We start from the raw sequence: 22,116 nt of genomic DNA on the forward strand, positions 1-22,116 counted from the left end.
GATATTTAAATAGTTTGTGCTACAGTATATTTTAAATTCAGGTAAGGTCACAGTTGTTTTCTTTATATTTTATTTCTCGATCTTGTCCAAAACATGAAGAAAATAAAGCAATCAAAATTAAACATTGTTTCTTTTCCAATGGTCCATATCGGAGCTACCTTAACGTCTTGTTATATGAGATTTTCACTGCCAGGCGGTATATTTTCTTGATTTAACTGCGGTCATACTGCATCTTCAACTTGACGCGTGCTATTTGATCAATCTCTCTGAAAAATTAGTCAAATTAATAGATAAAGTTTAGAAAAAAACAATATTGGAAGTTGCAGCAGTGCAAAATACGGTTAGTTCGCGGTTCCGCCACGAAGTGTAGCCATTAGAAGCGTATATATTGTATACGAGACCTGCAAAATGCCAAGAGCGATTAGGGGTGACTAGAAATCAAAATGGCGTTCGCGGTGCGAAAAAGAATCGCACCAAACAAGCGTCGCAGTTGAGAGGAGAATCACCGGCTGAAAGAAAACGCATTTTCAGCCAGTAAAAAACAATAAAAACTAGTTAAACAGTGACTAATCGTTGTAACACCATTTGCAGAGTGAAAAATGTCCAACGCAGACGTGCAATTTAACTACGGCCAGCAGGGAAATGGCGATAACTTCAACGACGACAGCAATCAGCAGCAGGATGAGGATGACCAGTACGACGAAGATGGCGGCGTCAAGATCGAGAACGTCGGCGAGAGCCCCAAGTTCGTTCGGTTGCGCGGCCTGCCCTGGTCCGCAACGCACAAGGAGATCCTCGACTTTCTGGAAAACGTGAATGTGACTAATGGCTCAGCGGGCATTCACCTGGTCACCAGTCGCGTCGACGGCAAGAACACCGGCGAGGCGTACGTGGAGGTGGCCAGCCAGGAGGACGTCGAAGAGGCCCGCAAGCTGAACAAGGCCAGCATGGGACACCGCTACATTGAGGGTTTGTTTATTTGCCATTCAAATGGGAGATGACTGTACCATAGATGTGTTGGCAGTTGTAGGCCTAACTTAGTTACTTCTCACTTTGTTTATATGTTTATCCTTATAACAACATTGTGGAATTTACCTAATATTAAGGATGCTTTACAAATATGTCACTGTATTGTTACTATTATCATTGCTTCTATCGAGGTAAACTAAAATTTAGGAAAGTAAATTTCACAACACCATTTTTAATACATATTCATGTTAATTCTTATCTTAATAACAAAAACAAAATGGTGCAGATAATTTGTTTGTTTAACGTGTATATATATTTGTTGGCAAATAGTTTTTTCGCTTTAACTGATGTGATTTGTTTTAATTTCTTTAGTTTTTACCGCCACGCCCAAGGAGGCCAAGGAAGCCATGCGGAAGATCAGCGGACACGGCACGGCCTTCGTTGTGAAGCTTCGTGGTCTGCCGTATGCCGTCACCGAGCAGCAAATCGAGGAGTTCTTCTCTGGTGAGTTTCCTGACCCTAATCCTCTTTCCATACTAATAGGTACCAGGTACCAGGAGCAGACAGTGGTTGACCGCATGTAATATTTGTTCACATCGTTGAGATATGGCCTACGGTCCCCTTTCATCTACACCTTTCATATATCAATTACACATGCGCTTCAACGTACATACATATTGTCGGGCAAAGAATTGCAGGCCCTTGCATTTGTGTAATGGGTTCGGCGGTCCACGCGGCTCCTTCCAAAGTCAACAGCTGAGAGTTGACGCGGTCACGTCCGCATGTCCGATAAATCATTCCTTCGTTGGTCACATAACCCAGTTTACTTGGTTATATGGTCGATCATTACTCACAACCTTCAACTGAGCTACACATGTCTACGAGTTACAGGATCTGAGTTTTGTAATACATTGTGGTCCGGGAATCTCGATTGCAACAGTCGCATCTTGCCTGCTAATCATATTTTGACTAAAAGGCATTGATTATTTAAGCAAACGTTGCTAATACCGTGAAAGCCTGCAAAAGTTCTGCGGTGTTGGAACTAAACAATAACATTTATCAACCTCTGTATTTCTGTTTTTCTATCTAAGCTTAATCTTGCATAATGTATATATATATGAAATCTATATATTTGTATAAATCTTTGTTGGTTATCGTCATGGGCAGGGTTGGAAATCAAAACGGATCGGGAGGGCATACTTTTTGTTATGGACAGAAGGGGTCGTGCAACTGGGGAAGCTTTTGTTCAGTTCGAAAGCCAGGACGACACTGAGCAAGCCTTGGGCCGAAATCGGGAAAAAATTGGGCACAGGTGGGTTTCTAATTCATCATATCTTCTACAACAAAACAGCGAAATTAAAACATTAAGTGGTAATCGATTGCAAACTTGTTGAAACACACAAGGACTATACAATTATTCACAAAATATTTAATTACTTTTATCACAAATAATTTATATTTCAGTAACTGAGAAATCATTTAGCAACAATTTTCCCATAGCTACGGGTCTGGTGGGGCTCTAAATACATATATATGTTTAAGCGCCATCATGTGCTTAATCTAACAAATTAATTAAACTGTGAACAGCATTTTTATTTATTTTATTTGATCATTTCAATGAATTTTTTTTGATTTCATTTTGTTACGTGATATTTAATAGTTGATCATGAAAAAAAGCCACCGACCCTAGCAATTTCAAGTACCACTTTTAAAATGCATATATTTTCCACTTTTATTCATATAGGTATATTGAGATATTCCGCAGCTCAATTGCTGAAATGAAGAGGGCCACAGGCGCCGGCGGCGGTATCGGTGGACGCCCTGGCCCTTATGACATACGCGATCGTGGTGCCAACCGTGGTGGCAATGATTTCGGCGGAGGACGCAACGGTAAGATTATATCTAATTGTTAAATTTATAAAACTTCACTGATTGCCATTTCGTTGTTAAACTAAGATTGGGGCAACAACGGCAACTTTGGCGTTGGTGCCAACAACATGCTAGGCTTCAACAATCTGCCAAGCCTCATGAACTCGGGCAACTTTGGAAACAACCAAGGTGGAAATAATGGAAATTTCGGAAATAATTCTGGACCCAGCAATTTCGGCAACTTTGGTGGCGGCAACAACGGTGGAAATTCCGGCAACTTTGGAAACGACAGTGGTAACAGCGGGAACTTTGGAAACTTCGGCAACAATGGAGGTGGAAACTTCGGCGGCAACAACAATGGCGGCGGTGGTTTCAACAGTGGCAACAACTTCAATTCTCCAGGAGGCGGTAATAATTTCGGCAACAATGGCGGCTCCAATTTCGGCGGCAATGGTGGAGGAGGTTTCAATAACGGCGGCAACTTCGTATCCTCGAGTGGTGTCGGCAACTTTGGCCCGATCGGCGGCGGTCGCAACAATAACAACGGAAACTTCGGAAACTCTGGCTTCGGTAACTTTGGCGGAAACAACAATGTCGGCTCGAACTTCGGAGGAGGCAACAACGGCGGTGGCGGCGGATTCAACAATGGCTCAAACTTCGGCGGCGGCAATTCAATGGGAGGTGGTGGCAATTTCGGTCCCATTGGCGGCGGTCGGGGCAACGACGTCGAGTATTATACAATCCACATGCGAGGACTTCCCTACACTTCATTTGAAAACGACGTTTTTAAGGTGGGTTTAACAATAATCAACTGGTTAAGGAGGAATATTCAACAATAATTTCTTTCTTTAGTTCTTCGAACCAATCCGACCAGCAAACGTGCGCATAAACTACAACAAGAAGGGTCTGCACAGTGGCACTGCGGATGCCTACTTCGACACCTACGAGGATTCCCAGGTGGCCATGAAGCGTCACAGAGAGCAGATGGGTTCGCGATACATTGAACTGTTCTACGACGGAAAGACGCGTGGTGGACTCAATGGTGGGGAACACGGCGGTGGTAACGGTGGCGGCGGAATGGGAAACAATGGCGGCGGAAACTTTTCGCGGCGCATCTGAAGCTCTTCCATAGTTTGATTACATTGAAATTAATGTAGACGCAAGTATTTCGTAATATTATGATCAAGCTGATACTGCTAAACCGCTAAGGAACCCTTACAACCAAACCACTTAACTTTCGAACAGATTTCAGACAGAGACAATTGGTTAGACATAGAAACCACCAATGCATAATCAAGAATAAAGAGCACACTTTTATTTAAGTACTTTATTCTGTAGAAATTTCAATTGTAATATTTAAGTTTCAATTATTAATTTAGGTTTTTCTAAAATAAACTTTTGTTTTATCATGAAAATGAAATGCCGTTTGTGTTTTTTAAGAGTAATACTTAGAGATGGAACTTCTCTGCCCGGAAATGATTATAATTGAGAATTGTGGATACAGATGATATCATATGTGTTCTTCTGTAAGTGCACAGCTGTCTAAAAACTTTTGATATTCACGTTTAAGTACACAGAAACTAATTATACAAAATAATAGGGTATGCCATGAATTGCACAAAGCCTATTTGCATTTCTGGCCAGTTGTTGCCCACATTGATGAAAAAAAGTGGGAATAAAAGTAAGTAATGAACACATCTGGCTGGTAAACCGGGAAGAGTGGTTTCCTTTAAAAATAAATACTTCCTAACCCTTTAATGCGTTGGTTTTTCGGATTTTTTGGCAAGGAATTGGTAAGGAATTTGCGAACCAAAGACAAAAGTTTTACTTTTCACTTTCCTAAAGGCCCAGTTGACAGCTCAGTATCATAGTTGCGATGCAGAGATAGCAGACCTGTCAATAAATTTGTATGTCTATTTTGATCCAATGATCATTCCTCATAATTATACCAATAAACCGAATGCTGAAAATAGATAAGGTATAACGTAGACCCGTTGTATTTGCCAAGCGGCGAGTTATGAGATCTCGTAAAATGAAGGAAAACGTATTTAAATATACTTATACTCGAAAAGGTTTTTACGGCGGACGGCAGCTTCAAAGTTACTTCAGTTACTTTTTTTTGACAGGCGCTGTGGCACAGCTTTTCTTTTTGCGATAAGTGTTTACTTAATTACGGCTTTTCTTATTCGAGACACAGGAATGATATCATGCTAATCACTTGTATCTATTTGATAGGCCTTGATGCGCGTGTCGCCAGCAAAAACTCTGTCAATTCGACAAACAAATAAAACAATTTGGCTATAATTGGGTAATTTTGCAAGCAAAAATGGGTCCCTTTTTTGCCAGATTAAATAATTGCTACAGAGGGCCTTTAAAAATTAATCATCTGAAAGCGTTCGCAAACAATATTGACAGACTTTGTTGTATTTTATCGCTTCTATTCATAACTTTCTGCTTGAAATGCTGGCGATCATTTTCATACATTTCTGCCATAATTTTCACCCGCCCGCAGTCTGTCTACTTAGCAGGTGCTAATGAATCAGCCATGTTCGCTGATTCAATTTTACGCAACAAGCGTAGAGATGCCGGTCTAATACAAGTAGCATTTTCGGATTACACGGAAAAAGAATAAACAAGTCAGACTAGTTTTTATATTCACAAAAAACTGCCCTGAATCGCGGTTTCTCTCAAGTCTTTCAACTAGATTGGTTGGGAAAATGCCAGACGAATCATTGAATTTATCAATAAATTTAATAAATTTAAATATCTAATCAGACCATGTGACCTATATTATTGTGTGCAAAAAAACATTATAAAATAGGTTTGAAAAAGAGTTTTAACTAAGCTTAATCGCTACCTAATGGGGGTGTGCTAAGTTCAAGAAATGTTAAGATTTAGAATAACACTCAACAAATCCCATTCATAAACGCGACGAATGTCAAATCCGGAGACTCACTCGTTCAGATTTTTATTTCAGCCCATAAAGAGCTAGTTTAAGATAAGCGTTTCGAATCGAAATCGCAACTAGCTCCCACATTTCCACTCTCTTTTTATGAAATGGCCTGACCAACGGAAGGCAAATCTTGCACCCAAAGTGGGGAAATCGTTAGGGCTCGGATTAGCTAGCTATATATGCTCTATCCAATCAGTCAGCTGATCGACGCTAGCTGGCGAATATGAATGTACTCTGTAACTTATATGGACGTCATTAATCTTGGCCGAGACCGACCGCGACCGCTGGTGATAAGCAGTGGCTCCAATCCAACACCACCTATTCAGCGAAAATGAGCAGCTACAGCTACGACTGCGTCGACGACGACGACGCCAGTCAATGCCAGAGCGCGAAGCGGTCGCGTTGACATCGGTAGCTGCTCTCCAATAATTCTCCAATACCATATATTATTCCCATCCGATTCGATTCGATCAGGTCCGACCGACGAACCATGCTAATTGCCGCGCTGTGATACGCGATTCGGTTCCGAGTAGACGACGTTGGACGCCAGCGGGCAAACATCCATGCGAAGTGAGTGCAATCAATCGCAGGTCTTCCACTTGGTATGTGAAGCCACCTCCACATCGAATGGCCCACTGTAACAACAATAAGAAGCGCTGCTAAAGGCGGCCGAAACACGCGCCACAGGTGTGAGCAGGTGGAGCGGGTGGAGCAGGTGGAGCGGGCGGAGCGGGAATGGCGGTGTCTGTGTTCTCATTATTCTCGTTCGCATTCGTGACGTTTCTGTTTTGCATCTTTGCGCCGCTTTTAATTGATTTTATAACGAGTACGTACATAAGGCCGTGTTACTACAGCAAAGATATATATGCATGCAAATATTTACAGCCGAAACTGTCAGATACATTCGCTTGTAGTTCCCCCAAGCGCGGAATTTTTCGGTGATATAAGGTGGACAAAAAAGTATAATTATATAGTAAAAATGGTCTACAACAAATGCTGTTGTTTGCCGAATTGCCTGGCCTTTGTTTTGTTTGCGAAAATAATTTATTTAGTATATTTTTGGCAAGCTTTGTGCCTCTTGGAGGAATATTTTGCCCTAAAATATATTTAGCCGCCCACAGCAACAAGTGATCCCTGCATTTACGTGTATCTTAAGTGTTTGTACTTCTAAGTGGCAATTCTGCTGGGATTAATTTTAAGGGTCTGGCTTAAAATCCCATTACAACAGTATTCCAAAAACTTGAGCTGGCAATCTGGGTCGCTGTCCTATACCGCTTTCAACGAGATTTATCTTCCCCATCCAGTCTATAAGGTTTATCCTTATCTGTTCGAGCAAATATGTGTGTGCACTCATGTTTATACATTTTTTCGAGTGCTTTTGCCAAGTCCGTGCCGTAATGGCCTGACTCAGATTTGCCACTACAAAAGTGTTTCAGCTATGTGGAGCGTTTTTTAAACTATTTACGAATTCAATAAAAAAAAAATTTCGAAAGTGTTCCACTGGAATTTCAAACCATATTAATTGCTCTAATTGGTTGACTAACGCATAAGTCCAGTCTAAACGTCACGAAGCTATTAAATAATTTCGAACCCATTTAAATTCGTCATGAATATCATCTGGTTTTTAGCAGACCAATAAAAATCCAAATACATATGTGAAGTTATTTAAATGTTTTTCGTTCAATAAGTGAGAGCAAAAATCTGTGCCTTAGCCTGATAAATCCGCATTCGTCTTGATTTGGAGGCTTTAAGGTTGCAATTCAGATTGCATTAGGACTATCATTCGAGGCACTCAAGGAATTAGCAAGACCATAAATTTGCCAAAATAGGCGCAATAATAGTGACAAAAGATTAAAATAATGTAATAAATCTTGGAATTTTAAAAGTTTGCTCACGGGAGCTTGGCATTTAAAGAAAATAAGACCATCATAAATTATTCCGCCATAATCCACTTTACGGTAGAATGGCGACTCCTGCCTGCACATTGCTCTAGTATTTGATGTCAGGCTGCCCCGGTGATAAGGCTATATAGTGGGGTCTATAGTACACACTCGTCACCAACTGGGCGAATCAAAACATTCAAATTTAAACCACTAAATTGTAGCATTGGTATACATTTAATTCCTCTATCGCTTCGATTAAGTGTTGTAAATAGCCTGCTTTAAACTATTTGGAATATAAGCTCTACTATTATTATCTATCATAAGTATGTTCAATCAGTGCTATGTCGTGTCGCTTTGAATTACCGCTATTGTTGTTCACCTGCTCACTACCCTGGTATACACCTGTTATTATTTTGCCCATTTCGCGCCACTTATCAGTTGAGATGCTTGTGTTTGGGTTGTCGGCAAACAAGCTTCCCTCTCCTGCTAAATTCATTAGCCTATACAATATACTCGCGATTCATTAGTTGAGTTTGCTTAAGTTTTATACATACATATGTACAAATATGTATATCTATTTATTCGTTGCAGATCGCTGTCCCGTTCCGCCTTGGTGACACCCACTTTGATAAGAGATAATTAAAGAGTAATACATGTTCCCGATTTGCCTTTCGTCTGGGCCATTGCTTTGCGTTTTGCCGGTGTTAATTAAGCCTTCACACACTTAAGTGTGCCACTTGAAATGTACGCATGAGCACTGTCTTATCGCCAGTCGGATTCGGCCATCGGAGTAGACAAAAGTAAAAAGTGATCTCACAGATAGCAACGATTCCGAATCGGATTCGGATTCAGTATCAGTAACAGCAGCAGCAACAACAGCAGCAGCAGCATTTTCCCATCTGAAGTCACAATCGCAGTGCATCGCCAGCAGCATATTCATAAGTAATCTTTGGCCGCAGCCACATCGGCCGATCAACTCCACGCCACTGGCCACTGGCCATTGAAGGGAAGTCGGTCTTGTGACCACGACGTGGTGCTGCAGCTAATTGAATTTAATGCACAAATGAGCCCAAGGAATTTGCTTTCATAAGTCTGACGAATGCAATTCCTTCACTGCGCCACTTGCATTGTCATCTGTCATCGTCGAGATATTTCACTTCCGAGTCGCACACCACTACCGTCCCAAGATGAAGGCGACCAGGAATGGCGGCCAGCTGCTCATCGCTCCTTCGCCGCAGACCGCTGCCCGTCTGCTGCCACTGCGCACCTATTCCAACGCCTCCTCGCTGGGCCACCACCATGACAGGAGCACGCTGTCCGACGGCGACGAGGAGGAGGGTGGCCTTGGCTACACCCACACACTGGTGAGTAAAGTACCACATTCTAATCATATTCAATCAGCCTCAAACCCACTGCATTGTTTTGATGCTCTTGTTTTTGAAACTGAAAAACCAATTACTTAAATTGAAATAGAAGTCAGCGTATTCAAAGGCAGATAAAATATTTAAATTGTAGAAAATATATTGTATATTGAACATTAATGGTTTCGATTTCGATAAGTTCAACAGCAACTATTCATTAATATGAATAACATCATATTTTAAGGCTCTCCATATATTTGATTAACAACTTTGTAATCGAAGCCTTATATAACCGTCGTGGAGAGATTCAAATGTCATTACCTGAGATTTTTTTTAATAGCTAATTTTAGCTGAGATGGATGGCACATTCACTTAATATCACTGCATAGACATGCGTCATTTTATATAGTATCGCGGTATTAAATTCACATCTCTATTGACATGTTGCTTGCGGTTAGACACATTAAGTTTTATATATTGTTTTCTTACTAAGTGATCAAAGGCACTTTCAATGCTAAGTCTTAGCACAAAGAAATGCATTCAAATTGTAAAAGGAAAACTAAATTTAAATTATTTACTCCCTTGCCTATTCAAATTTACTCTGATTCATTCCTCTAGCTTCGGAAGCCATAAATTGAGTCCATAAAGTTTTATGGGGGGTGGCGTGAAAATTTACCTGTTATCACAAACATTTTATTGATCGAGAATTGATTGATTGTTTTACAATGTCAATCGGATTCATGAGCATAAAGTTTATTATATTAACGCAGCAATTCCCAAAAGTAGCGCCGAATGCTAATCTATTAAGTGGGGTAAATGCCAAACAAATGTTGTACAAAAATGAAACGATTCGATTAATAAGAAAGCCGTAAATACCCGTGCTAATTGGAAAATACATTTATCTATTTAAGGCCCACAATTGTGTTTGCATTGGAACGCCTACGACGACCCAGTTTGTTTGTCATTAATTTTTTTTTTATCGTAATTGGTTGGCTGGAAATCCCGAGTTGATAATAAATTGCCGTCTACTGTATTTTTATTTGCATAAACACGTCGATATGGCGCTTAGATTTGGCAATTCCAACCTTGTATTATACGTTGTTGTTTAAGGGGATTGCTCGTTCTGGATTAATATAATCTAATGACTGTTTATAAATAGTAATAAATATAAGTATGTTGCTATATATATATAGAACGTGTTTCATATACGCCAAGAGATTTTTCGCGAGGGTATAATTAAGTTCGATACGCCTTTACACACATGTTTCTTGTTTTACTTTTTCCGCTCATGTGATTAACATGTGACTATTTGCTTGTTTTAACTTTATTTGCTTCGGTCTTTTTTTTCTTGATTAATTTTTGTCATGTGCGGTGACACATGTTGCTCAACATAGCAATAAGATGATAATGATATTAAGCTGGAGGATTATTTGCAAGCATTTTGTTGGAAAGTTCCAAAACTCCCACGAGCCAAACAATAGCTTCTCAAATCTATTCTCAACCAGATTGTGTATTGATTTCGTTTTTCTATACTCCAGATATATCCAACGCAAACCAAATTCATAAAAAATTTTTTCAGACACGGCAATTAACACCTTGTGCAAAAATAATGTAGAGAATGTACTCCATTATATATTGAAACCGTGGAAAACGTTTAACTATGGGATCGTTTCTCTTGTCAGCTGTAATTTAGAAACGTGCAATTAGTGATCAGTGATTACTACACCTACTAGTCTAAGTGGTAACTTTTTTTTAATGGCAATGGACTGCCATCCAACCTATTAAATAGACGATTGCCCCAGAAAACGTATTATCCACTTGGATTGGACGGGCTCTTATCGGCGTTATATTAAACCATCCATCAAAATCGAATCGTTATCAATAATCACTTAATATTAGTTGACCGTTTCGGAATTTCCTAAAAAAAAGTGTCTATTGATTTGGCGCTAGCTTTATAGATGATGTTTTAATAGGCCATAGAAATATACTTTCTTGCTATGGCCATAAAGTTACTAAGCTAAATTTGTATTTCTTTATAGCCAGGTATTTGCACTCTGGCCCTCTGGATGTTTATCTTTTTGCCATAGATATAAGAAATTTACGGTCATATGCCCCCAGATGCTAAGCACGATATTTACTCAAAGATTTTGTTCAATTTTTAATTTGGTTCGGCTGCCTCTGTCCCCCAATCCTGAATAATTTCTAGCCGCGCCTCAGGTGTTGTTGCTATTTGGACCCTTATCGCGGATTTTGCGGCTCGAAAGGTGTTTCTAGCACCATCTGACATGCTGGCTCTCCAGTCGCCACACGGTTTTAGCCAAGATCACTTTGTTTTATCGCAAGCTTGCTAATTTCTTTCATATGAGTTCGAAAATGGCGTTTCACAAAAAAGTACGTAAATTATCATTTCATCCAGACAAATATCTCTGTAACCTTTTTTTTGCGCCACGAAACACAAACTTAGAAATAATTATTATACCAAAGTTAATTATATGCGTTGTGACAAATGGTTTTCTTGACTTCCTTGATTCGGAATGGTTAAATTCATGGTAAATATCTTTAAAGACCCATTATGTCAATTCAAAATGTTCAAGTAAAACAAATTTGACTATGTGATTTCTATATTGATTGATATGTTGAGATGAATTATGTAAATATAGGCATAATTATACAAGATATTAAGATACAATCATACAAATACAACTATGAGAACTATTTATAAATTAACAGACACTTAAGACCGCACTGCTTAATGGGTCAAGCAGTGCGCTGATATCTAACAGCTCGCGACAAAAAATAAGCTTTCAGTCTCTTTATACCCGTTACTCGTTGAGTAAACGGGTATACTAGATTCGTTGAAAAGTATATATATTCTTGATCAGGATCAATAGCCCTACCCGTCTGTCCATCCGTATCAGCGTCGAGATCTCAGGAACTATAAAGGCTGGAAGTTTGAGATTAAGCATACAGATTCTAGAAACATACCCATGACCTATGTTCCCACGACCCTTTTTTTAATTATATTATTTTTTTTCATTTTCTATCGATATTACAGAAAATGTTGATATCTTTCACTTCACCAGCTGAGTGACGGGTATCTGATAGTAACTCGACTAAAGCATTCTCTCTTAATTGGCCTCTCTTAAATTCTTATTCCTATAGCAATTTCCCGAAAGCCATTAAAGTTCAAGATTATGGTCTGAGTACTCGATTTACGCGCAGACCAACAATCTATACCTATTTAGGGTTGCCATTATCATTATCGCAAATTAGGGGTAGAAGTTGTAGATTGACTAAGACAATACGGGCCAGAAGAGTCGGTACACTTTAATACTTAAATGTGATAAATCCAACGGATTCTTGAAGACATGTGACCCAATGCCTAGTCTACACATTGAGACTATTAAAGCAAGTAATCGCAATTTATGCCGCTTAAGTGATCCGTCACAGTGGAACGAGCCATGCCAATATCAGCAAGCTGAAGTGACTAATGAGCATCAGTCATCATTTTCTAGAAAAAATAATGAAGAATATTACTCCTCATTGCATAACTGGCCATAGCAATGGATTATCTACATTTTTAAAACCCATTTTCAATGACAATCCTCGATGGAACCTAGGATTGAGCTAGAAAATAAAATCATGCCCACTGTGCACCGCACTTCGTGTCATCCAAGCGCTTGGCATTTTCACTTTTTTGCCGTTGGAGCAGACCACAGATTATTAAATTTATGAAATTCTATTGATGTTTACACGCAAACTTTGACCGCTCGAGCGTCAGTGGATGGATATACTACATACAAATGTGGGAACTATATGTACAAGTATCCGCAAACTTGAGACTGCTGAAAGAGCAGACGAGTGCGTCGGTGTCTGTGTACTAAATTTAATGGAATCTTGAATTTAAGCGGGATCGGAGCGGTCTATCTTCATGACACTATTCAGTTTGACTTTAGACACTGCTCGACTCACATGCAGGCGGGAATTGAATTCGCAAACGGATTTCAAATACGGGAAATGAGCAAAAATATCTGTGCCATGGATGTGACGAAACCGTATCGATCCTATCTTTGATACGAGTAGTGCGCCATCGATTGCGTTCAACTGCTATAAATCCATTAAAAACCCATTCGAACTGACAACAGCACAGTATGGTTTATTTCGGCGATCGGCAACGCGATCGCAATCGCGATCGGAGTAATCAGAAAGTCGAGCGAATCATTCACGATGAAGAGTTTGGCGAGGAGAACGTCGAGCTGGTGGACTCGGAGTGGGCGGACTTCGAGAAGTTCATTTGCCAGTTGCGCAAGCGGCGGAACAGTGCCATGTCCATGGAGGAGGAACTGCGTCACGTGCAGCGGCATCCGAAGATCAAGTCGCACGCCTTCTATCCGTGCCCGCCGCCAGCCGAAAATGCTCGGGATTCGGACTCATCGGACGATGATGATCCCATCGGATACATCGATACTCTTGTAAGCACAACTGGCGATCTGTAATACAATAGCTACTGTTTGGGAAATCCGATTTTTTGTTTGATAACGCACGACATAAAGTTCTTATCTGTAAATCTGTCCCACTTGCATTCGCTGTGTGTTAGCCAAGTTCATACACATACGGTCAACAAAATAGCAATTTTAAGTTTAATTTGGTATGCATAAGTTCTGAGAACAAATACCTTTTCATTCCAATGATATGAACTTTTCATAATTTTTGCTTATTGTTTAATGTCTTTTTTTAGCATCGAATGTTCAAATTATGGATAAATATTATATTCCATGTCTTACTTAATCTTGAAAACCCATTTTTTTTCGCATTTATTTGCCGCAGGTGTATGCATAAAGATATAAATATATGTACTTCTGCGAATAGCCGTGATTATACTGCCAATTTGTCTGATTATTCAACTTTCTTATTATTATTACCCTTTTTTATGATGACGCAAAGAGCGTCCAAATTTTTTCCATTGCTCACGTAAAGGCAATAGTAAAATATTTGAATTACATCTATGACACTATACAAGCTCTTAAGATATTGTAAAACAATCAATAGATTATAAATGGAAAAATCACTGCCACCATATAAGATATCCAATCATCGATTCGTTCGCATTGTTTATTATTGCAAATTTAACAATGTTGAAAAGTCTGCTTTATTTATTTAAGCATTTTTCGTCACGCCCGTTTCGTACATCTGCCGTGAAACCATCGATCAAAACAAAAACTTTTTAGATTTCTGAATGGTTTTCCAAGCTTTCGCTCGCCGCTTTTCCTGCCAGTTGCCACTGGCGATTTTCCCCACTTCTATTCGCAACTGGGCCTTTGTAAAAGCAATGCAAAGACAGTGTACGAATGACAAAACAGGCAAAAACATTAGCTATTTTTAATCCGATTATAACGAAAAGTGTTTATTATATTTAAAAAAAAAGAAGAAGAAAGCAACAAAGATTCCATTGCTAAAGGTAGTAGGGTGGCGAAAAAGAGTGACCGTATCGGGAAGTCGTAGGTGAGATTTGAATACTTTCGTATACCCATTACTCGGATTGAAAACTCCCGAGCACTTAAATCACACACGTGTATTTCATTTCAAGAGCACATCTTAAATTGATAATCCCATATCGTGCAATTAAGTTTATGAACCATTTCGAAATACCAAAGAATTTGGCTTTGATTGCCAAACGAGCGGATTTGGAAAACAATGCTAAGATTCATATTTTGTTTACACATCGCTCGGTCAGTTTTTCAATTTATTTGTGGCCATTTTTTAATATCGGCACAGCGTGCTACCCTGGCGCAGCGTCTAGCCAAAAGAAATTTCAATAATTTTCCACACAAAGAGCGCCGAAAGCTCGACAAGTCAGTTTAGTTTCAAAAAAGTTTGGGCCAAAACAAGAACGCTCTCGGTGGCTCGGTCGGTAAATCAAAAATGAAAAATCAATAGATAATGGAAATCATTAAAAAGTGCCAATAATTTGCAAAATATATGGGCAAATACTAAGGTGATTTGTGTGCATTTCCCGATCGAATCGCAGCGATAAATCAAATTTATGCGAATACGGCAAAGCCGTAAGCCGACCACGACCCAGTGTAGAAATGTTAAAAATAAATGGCAATGCATTTTAGAATACCCGTGTTTCCGAGACGGGGACTCAAGGGCAGTGGCGTCCACCTCTAATTACGTCTGGCAGTGGGACTCAATTCAATTCGAATCGAATCGAGTCGAAAACTTGCACTGCATCCGCGAGATAACCGAAAACCTAAAAATAATTGGCAAACAAGATGCGACACAAATATTTGGCCAACAGCCGCGGGCATGTCAAAGGCCGCCACCCAGATCCGTGCGACTGCAGTGCTGACTGTGAATTTTGATTAAAATTTGATTACGATTCCTATTCCGATTCTGATCGTGATTTTGAGTACGGGACCGCGTTCGTGTGCATCGCTTGCTTCATGTTTAACAACAGCCACTCGCACCAGGATGAGTACATTCGCGAATACGCCTTCGAGCCGGAGCTGCTGATCAATCGCGAGGACTACCAGCGCAAGGAGGAGCGCTCGCATAAGTCCACAGCCGCATCCTCCGCCTCCACGCCTGTCCGCCAGCGCTGGGATGATGTCATTGCCAAACAGAAGGAGCAGCAACGCAAGCAGAGCATCGAGATCGATCCGCCCGGCGATGATAAGAACCAGATCGAGATCGAGATCGAGGCGTTCTATTATGTGAGTGGCCCACGAGCCACCTGCCCATTTCATCCGCGTTGGACCAAGGGTCATCGTCAACCCTTTTCAGCACTGGAAAAAATAACCCTTCCTTCATATCGAAAATAATCCATGACACGGTTCCAAAAGTGAAGTGGAAAATAAGCGAAAGTAACCAAGTGAACTTAATTGGCGATGTGAAAATCATGAAAATCTAAATTTAAGTTTAAGATTTAAGATTTTATTTGGACCTAGTTGTCTGCAAAAATTGCTAAAAGAGAATCTTGATGGGGCATTAAATCCGCACATTTATTTAGTTATTTATTTTGTTTTCAACGTCTGCATCGACGAACCTCTTGCATTGACCCTCATAGCATACACCCAAAGAAAATCACCCTGAGTCTTGCCCTTCAATTCGCAAATAAATCAGAATCGGCGGCGGAATTCATACCATTTCACTTATGCCGAAAATAATCTTGATTTTCACTTTCTCGGATATTTTCATGAACCAAATAATGACGTATGTAAAATTATGTGCCAGACTTTTTAGACAAAAAGTTGCAGCTGTCAGAGTTTTTGAAATTCTTAAATTAAAGCTATATCGAAAAATACCTATTTACTTTAAAATTACACTTCCGTTCTGATAAAATTGATATAAATAAACAAATTTTGTGTTAATCGCAAAAGAGGATACAAATAATTATTAATTCTTGTATTTAACTATATTTTTTAAGATCCTTTTTTCTCTGAGTGCAATTGTATGTGCACTTCCTATTCTGTCATCAGTTCTTTTTCGCTAGCCATTTGTCTAGAATGCTCAAGGCGATTGTAATTGTTTGTTTTCAACACAGGTAGCACAGAAAGCTTCTTTGTTTGGTTTTGAAAATATACATAGTTATAATTAGAAAAACATACATTATGAACTTTACAATATTTATAAAAGCTCAGGACCCGAATAACTAGCCATTTCTTTCCGCAGATGTATGGTCGCTATACCAAAGATCTAGGAGAATTTGCCAAGGATGAAGCCAGAAAGCTCAAAATACTCGAAAAGCGACGAAAGCAGGAAGATAAGCAAAGGAATAAGGTAAACTTAAAAAGAACGCTAAAGAAACTAATAATTTACCCGTGAAATAAAATGTTATAAATGCTCTTGTGATTTACTAAAATGCCAACTAAATGAGAAAACTAAATATTCAAGGTATGAGCACAGCCATTTGGCTAAGTAGTAGAGTCTAGACCGTATTATCCGTTGATATCCGCCCGAACGTATCAGTTTATAAAGCAGCAGTGCTGGGAAATATTTACAGGAACTGCTGGGCAAACACTCGACCCGGGCGAAGCGGGTATCATCATGGATCTGGAGGCACACGGTGGCCCGACTGGGCGAGGATTGGGTCTTCCTGGCCCTACTGGGCATCATTATGGCCCTGCTCTCGTTCATCATGGACAAGGGCATATCGATATGTACAAACGGTAAGTGCGGCTATTCGATAATCGATTTTGCAGCTCGTCTTTAGTATCTATTGTTCTTTTTCCCCATTTGTATATCTATTTGCCCCAGCGCGAATTTGGCTGTATCGCGATCTGACGTCACAGCCTTTTGTTCAGTACATCGCATGGGTCTCACTGCCGGTCTGTTTGATATTGTTCTCAGCCGGCTTTGTCCATCTCATCGCACCGCAGAGTATAGGTAAGCGTCCGCCATATCATACATCTCACACATCATATCATATTTTCTCATCTAATAACAGTCTCTTCCTTAGTATAACTAATGTGTAGTAGTTGGGTATTTATTGAGTATGTTGTAGAAGTAGCCTGCTTGAGTGAATCATTTAATAATCGCGCTAAATTGCCGCACTCTTCCATTAAAGCTGCCGTCGGTTTTCCAAAATTGTAGAAATTGTATGAATTTTGTGCTTACTTACTTTACTTCTATGGTTGATGATGATTAGGGCCAGGAAACGAATGAATCTTTGATTCTTCTGTGTACAGGATGAAATAGGCGCTACTTCTACTTCAAAACGTATCTCTCAATGAACTTCGTAGGCATTCTCCGATCTAACCTTTTTTTTATTACACCAATAAGTACTCATAGTACCACTGCACTCTGGCAGCTGCCCACTTCCAAACACTCTTGGCACCTCCAATCTGAGAACCCATTGTGTCTACATGTTATATACTCGAACCACCACTAAAAAAAGAAACACTCCCAGCAATTCTGCTATCAGCACACCTCAGAAACTAACCACTTAACTATAGATCTAACTGTTGCGTATTATCTAAGAACTAACTAACAACCACTGCGAGTATGATCAATGCAAATCTACATAACCAAACTGTGTCTAGGTTCTGGTATTCCCGAAATGAAGACCATACTGCGCGGCGTTCAATTGAAAGAGTATCTCACATTTAAGACACTAGTGGCCAAGGTAATTGGTTTAACGGCAACTCTGGGCAGCGGTATGCCATTAGGAAAGGAAGTAAGTATAAGAATTGATCTCACACTGCATGCACAGCGCTGCGGCGAAGCAAGTGCAATTTGGAAAATCTATATGTATACGAATTTCGTTTTCGTTTCCGTTTCCGCTTTCGTATCTCCGCACTTACCCAGGGTCCTTTCGTACATATAGCAAGTATTGTAGCACAATTATTAAGTAAACTTGTCACATCATTCCAAGGCATATATGAGAATGAGTCGCGAAACTCTGAAATGTTGGCGGCAGCCTGTGCCGTCGGTGTGGGCGCCTGTTTTGCCGCTCCAGTGGGTGGTAAGTACTCACCTTTCTCGAGTTTCGTGACCTCTGACCCCACTCCCCCCGCAGGTGTGCTCTTCAGCATAGAGGTCACCACCACGTACTTCGCTGTGCGCAACTACTGGCGCGGATTCTTTGCGGCTGTGTGCGGCGCCACTGTCTTCCGGCTCCTGGCCGTTTGGTTCCAAAACGCGGACACTGTCCGCGCTCTGTTCCTCACGAACTTCACCACCGAGTTCCCCTTCGATCCTCAGGAGCTGTTCGTCTTCGCCTTGATTGGGTACGTGTGTGATCGATCTGTTCAGTTATATAGTTGCTATAACTAATGTTTCCTTTTCAGACTGGTATGCGGCTTGGGTGGCGCATCATATGTGTGGGTCCATCGGCGATATGTCCTCTTCATGAGATCCAACAAGCGGATGAACAAGTTCCTGCAGAAAAAGTAAGTTTCCAAGCTCTTAAAATGTATCAATACTTTAATTCACATATCTACCTTTCAGTCGCTTTTTGTATCCTGGATTCCTGGCTCTGCTGGTGTCCAGCATCTCGTTTCCCCTGGGCACGGGACAGTTCCTGGCCGGCGAACTAAGTACCCACGAGCAGGTGACACAGCTCTTTAGCAATTTCACGTGGTCACGAGATGATCTTACCGTGGAGCAGGCGGCTGTAGTGACCCACTGGATGACCAGTTACACCAGTGTTTTTGGCAACCTTGTCATCTACACCCTCTTTACGGTATGGGATTGCAGGTCAATTCCTTTGCAGATGCTGATCTTCTTTTTGCAGTTCGTGGTCTCCATTATCGCATCCACGATACCAGTTCCGTCGGGCATGTTCATTCCGGTTTTCAAGATCGGTGCTGGCTTTGGTCGTCTAGTGGGCGAGTTCATGGCGGTGACATTTCCCCACGGCGTCCGGTATGGCGGTCGGCTGTCGCCCATCATGCCCGGAGGCTATGCCGTTGTCGGAGCGGCCGCCTTCTCTGGATCCGTGACGCACACGGTGTCTGTGGCCGTGATCATTTTCGAGATGACCGGTCAGATTACGCACGTGGTGCCCGTTATGATTGCCGTGCTGGTGGCCAATGCCGTGGCGGCGCTGCTCCAACCGTCGATATACGACAGTATTATATTGATTAAGAAGCTGCCCTACCTGCCCGATCTGCTGCCCTCCAGTTCCGGGATGTACAGCATATTCGTCGAGGACTTTATGGTGCGGGATGTGAAGTACATATGGCACGGCATCTCGTATCAGAAGCTCAAAGAAGTCCTCAAGCTGAACAAGACGCTGAGATCCTTGCCACTGGTGGACAGCCCGGATAACATGATCCTGCTAGGTTCTGTGCAGCGGTACGAGCTGATCAAAATGATCGAGAAGCACATCGGACGCGAGAAGAGAATGGAGGTGGCCCAAAAGTGGCAGAAGGAGGCGCAGGAACGAGCACTCGAGGAGGAGAAGAAAAAACAGGAGGTGGAGCTTAAGATGCGGCGACCATCGCGCTTCGAGGTCCTTCCAGCTCCGGATATTCTCAGCTTACGGCAGATTGCCAACGACGAAATGCTGCCGCCCAAGAAAAGGGCGGAGACAATGCACGGTTCGCTGGCGCCCAGGAAGTCCATTTTGAAGAAGACCAACTCCTTCAACCTGAAGACCTACGCGCAGCCCATGGGGCACAGTCCCAGCATCACGCCCTACACCACGATCACCGGCAATTCCGAGTTCCGCATTCGCTCAGCCTTCGAGGCCATATTTAAGAAGTCCACCACGCTCCAGGACGTCCAGCCGGATCCGGAAACTGGTTCTCTCTCCCCGGCCGCAAGCAACCACGAGGTGGAGGTGCCGCGAACTCCAAGCACTCCCGGTGTTTCCAAGAAGGTTCAGCTGGTAGGTGCACATTTTCCATTTACCACGTTAAGATTGGGTGTTGGGTTATCTAAGTTGTTGAGTAAACCGGGAGATGGAATCTCTATTTTCAAGCCTGCACAAAGTAATTGGGATTTTGTAACCGATCAAATTATGATGGTAAGTTACTCACTAACAACATTTATATCATATCATTTCATTCATTTTCTTGGAAGATTTGTTTTTTAACATACTTTAATATCTGCAAGCAAGTAAACCCTATTTCAACGGAATTAAATAAAACGGTAAGCCTTAAAAGAACTAACAGAGTAAACTATAAAATAAATGTAGTAATAGTATGAAATGCCTTAGAAGAGAAGAGATACTTGAGTATTTCAGTAGAAGATTGAACTAGAGTATTGCCAGTTTAAAATGTATATCTACACATATTGTAATCTCAAGATTAATGTTTAAAAAGCCTGCCGAGAAGGAGTTCACGGATATAGCATTATCAAATAGTGGAGATAGTTCAAAGCAATCACCGAGCATTAAATTCAAAGCAAATAAAGTGGCAGATGTAAATAGATCTCCTCAGACGGCAAAAAGGTGCACGAAAATACGGTTTGCCAACGAAGTTGGAGTAAATGGTACGCCCACTCGAACGAAATGTAAAATTAAACCAGAAATTGAATTGGGTTACTCTATAGAGGATGTGGATGAAACAACAAATCCAGAATCGCTGGCTGAGGTAGGTAAAATTAAGATTAATATCTATAGTCAACAAACTTACAATGCACTGTGAATCATTAACTCTCAAAGTTAACAAACCCATTTCACTCCTATCTTGTAAATCCCAAATAAGAGCATTCAAAAGCCGAAGTCGGTGCGATTGGTACGTTTAGAATATTTTAATTACATATCCCCTTATTTCAATTAAGATATAATATCTAGCGATTTGATTGATTTACAGCCCAGGGAACGTGTTATTGACATGTCACCGGAGGATCAGAAGCAATGGGAGCTCGAGGAAATGTTGAAGCCCATCGATCTGCAGAAGGCCAATGTCCACATTGATCCCTCGCCATTTCAGCTGGTGGAACGCACCTCCATACTCAAGGTTCACTCCCTGTTTTCCATGGTGGGCATTAACCACGCCTATGTCACCAAAATCGGAAGACTTGTGGGCGTCGTGGGACTCAAAGAAGTAAGACTTGTTTGATATCCTCGATGATTATACCAATAACACCTGTTACTTAAACAGTTGCGAAAAGCCATCGAGGACATTAATAGCAATAGTTTCGTGCCCCCCACACGGGATGAGGATGCGGATGAGAAACCGGCGGTGGAGAAACCCCTGCTGTCGACGAACTCTAGTGATAAGGCCGTTGACATGACCGTCACCTCCATGGACTCGGCACTATCCAATTCCGAGAACTGTTCGGACATTGAAATGGAGCACATAAAGCACACGGATAAGGGCACAGTATCGCTCACCATGTCCCCACAGGAATCTAAGCAAAGTCCATCGGCGGACAAAAGTAACACAGAAAACGGCAGTCATGCTTGAAACAAGATGATCGGCCTTCATAATAGTTAATACGATACGTATACGTAATATGTTTGTAAAGATCAGCTAAACACATCTATCTTAAGTTACGTCTTACACGAGTTAGTCATCAATGTTATTATGTATTTATATCTCGTTAGTTCATAATGTCAAAGATATCGTGATTTACATTTAAGTTGAAAAGAAATTAAGTCACCAACGAAGGCTGTGTTTGATATTTA

The 22,116-nt window shown here is 41.0% G+C and overlaps 2 protein-coding genes across 19 annotated transcripts; both read left to right on the forward strand.

Moving 5' to 3' along the window:
• Nucleotides 1-208: 208 nt before the first annotated feature.
• Nucleotides 209-4,168, forward strand: LOC6606766 (heterogeneous nuclear ribonucleoprotein H3). 4 transcript variants are annotated; one of them, XM_032720683.1, is made up of 7 exons: nt 215-340; nt 592-969; nt 1,342-1,473; nt 2,137-2,281; nt 2,714-2,859; nt 2,926-3,629; nt 3,691-4,168. In XM_032720683.1, the coding sequence occupies exons 2-7, from the start codon at nt 600-602 to the stop codon at nt 3,955-3,957; spliced, it is 1,764 nt and encodes a 587-aa protein (XP_032576574.1). In that variant the 5' UTR covers nt 215-340; nt 592-599; the 3' UTR covers nt 3,958-4,168. The 4 variants fall into 4 exon arrangements, 3 of the variants coding, with proteins under 3 accessions (XP_032576574.1, XP_032576576.1, XP_032576575.1); XM_032720684.1 differs by lacking the exon at nt 215-340 and adding an exon at nt 407-534; XM_032720685.1 differs by lacking the exon at nt 2,137-2,281 and having other exon boundaries at nt 217-340.
• Nucleotides 4,169-6,172: 2,004 nt separating this feature from the next.
• Nucleotides 6,173-22,098, forward strand: LOC6606768 (chloride channel protein 2). 15 transcript variants are annotated; one of them, XM_032723559.1, is made up of 17 exons: nt 6,184-6,393; nt 8,266-9,038; nt 16,710-16,817; nt 17,041-17,206; nt 17,295-17,423; nt 18,080-18,213; nt 18,345-18,501; nt 18,556-18,766; nt 18,827-18,928; nt 18,987-19,221; nt 19,273-20,370; nt 20,464-20,508; nt 20,598-20,633; nt 20,807-21,076; nt 21,191-21,220; nt 21,299-21,532; nt 21,590-22,098. In XM_032723559.1, the coding sequence occupies exons 2-17, from the start codon at nt 8,862-8,864 to the stop codon at nt 21,893-21,895; spliced, it is 3,438 nt and encodes a 1,145-aa protein (XP_032579450.1). In that variant the 5' UTR covers nt 6,184-6,393; nt 8,266-8,861; the 3' UTR covers nt 21,896-22,098. The 15 variants fall into 15 exon arrangements, 14 of the variants coding, with proteins under 14 accessions (XP_032579450.1, XP_032579449.1, XP_032579457.1 ...); XM_032723558.1 differs by having other exon boundaries at nt 6,184-6,361; XM_032723557.1 differs by lacking the exons at nt 6,184-6,393; nt 8,266-9,038 and adding an exon at nt 12,997-13,507 and having other exon boundaries at nt 20,807-20,975; nt 21,036-21,076.
• Nucleotides 22,099-22,116: the final 18 nt, after the last annotated feature.

Source organism: Drosophila sechellia, chromosome 3R (genome assembly GCF_004382195.2).
Source record: "Drosophila sechellia strain sech25 chromosome 3R, ASM438219v1, whole genome shotgun sequence".
Taxonomy (NCBI): Eukaryota; Metazoa; Arthropoda; class Insecta; order Diptera; family Drosophilidae; genus Drosophila; species Drosophila sechellia.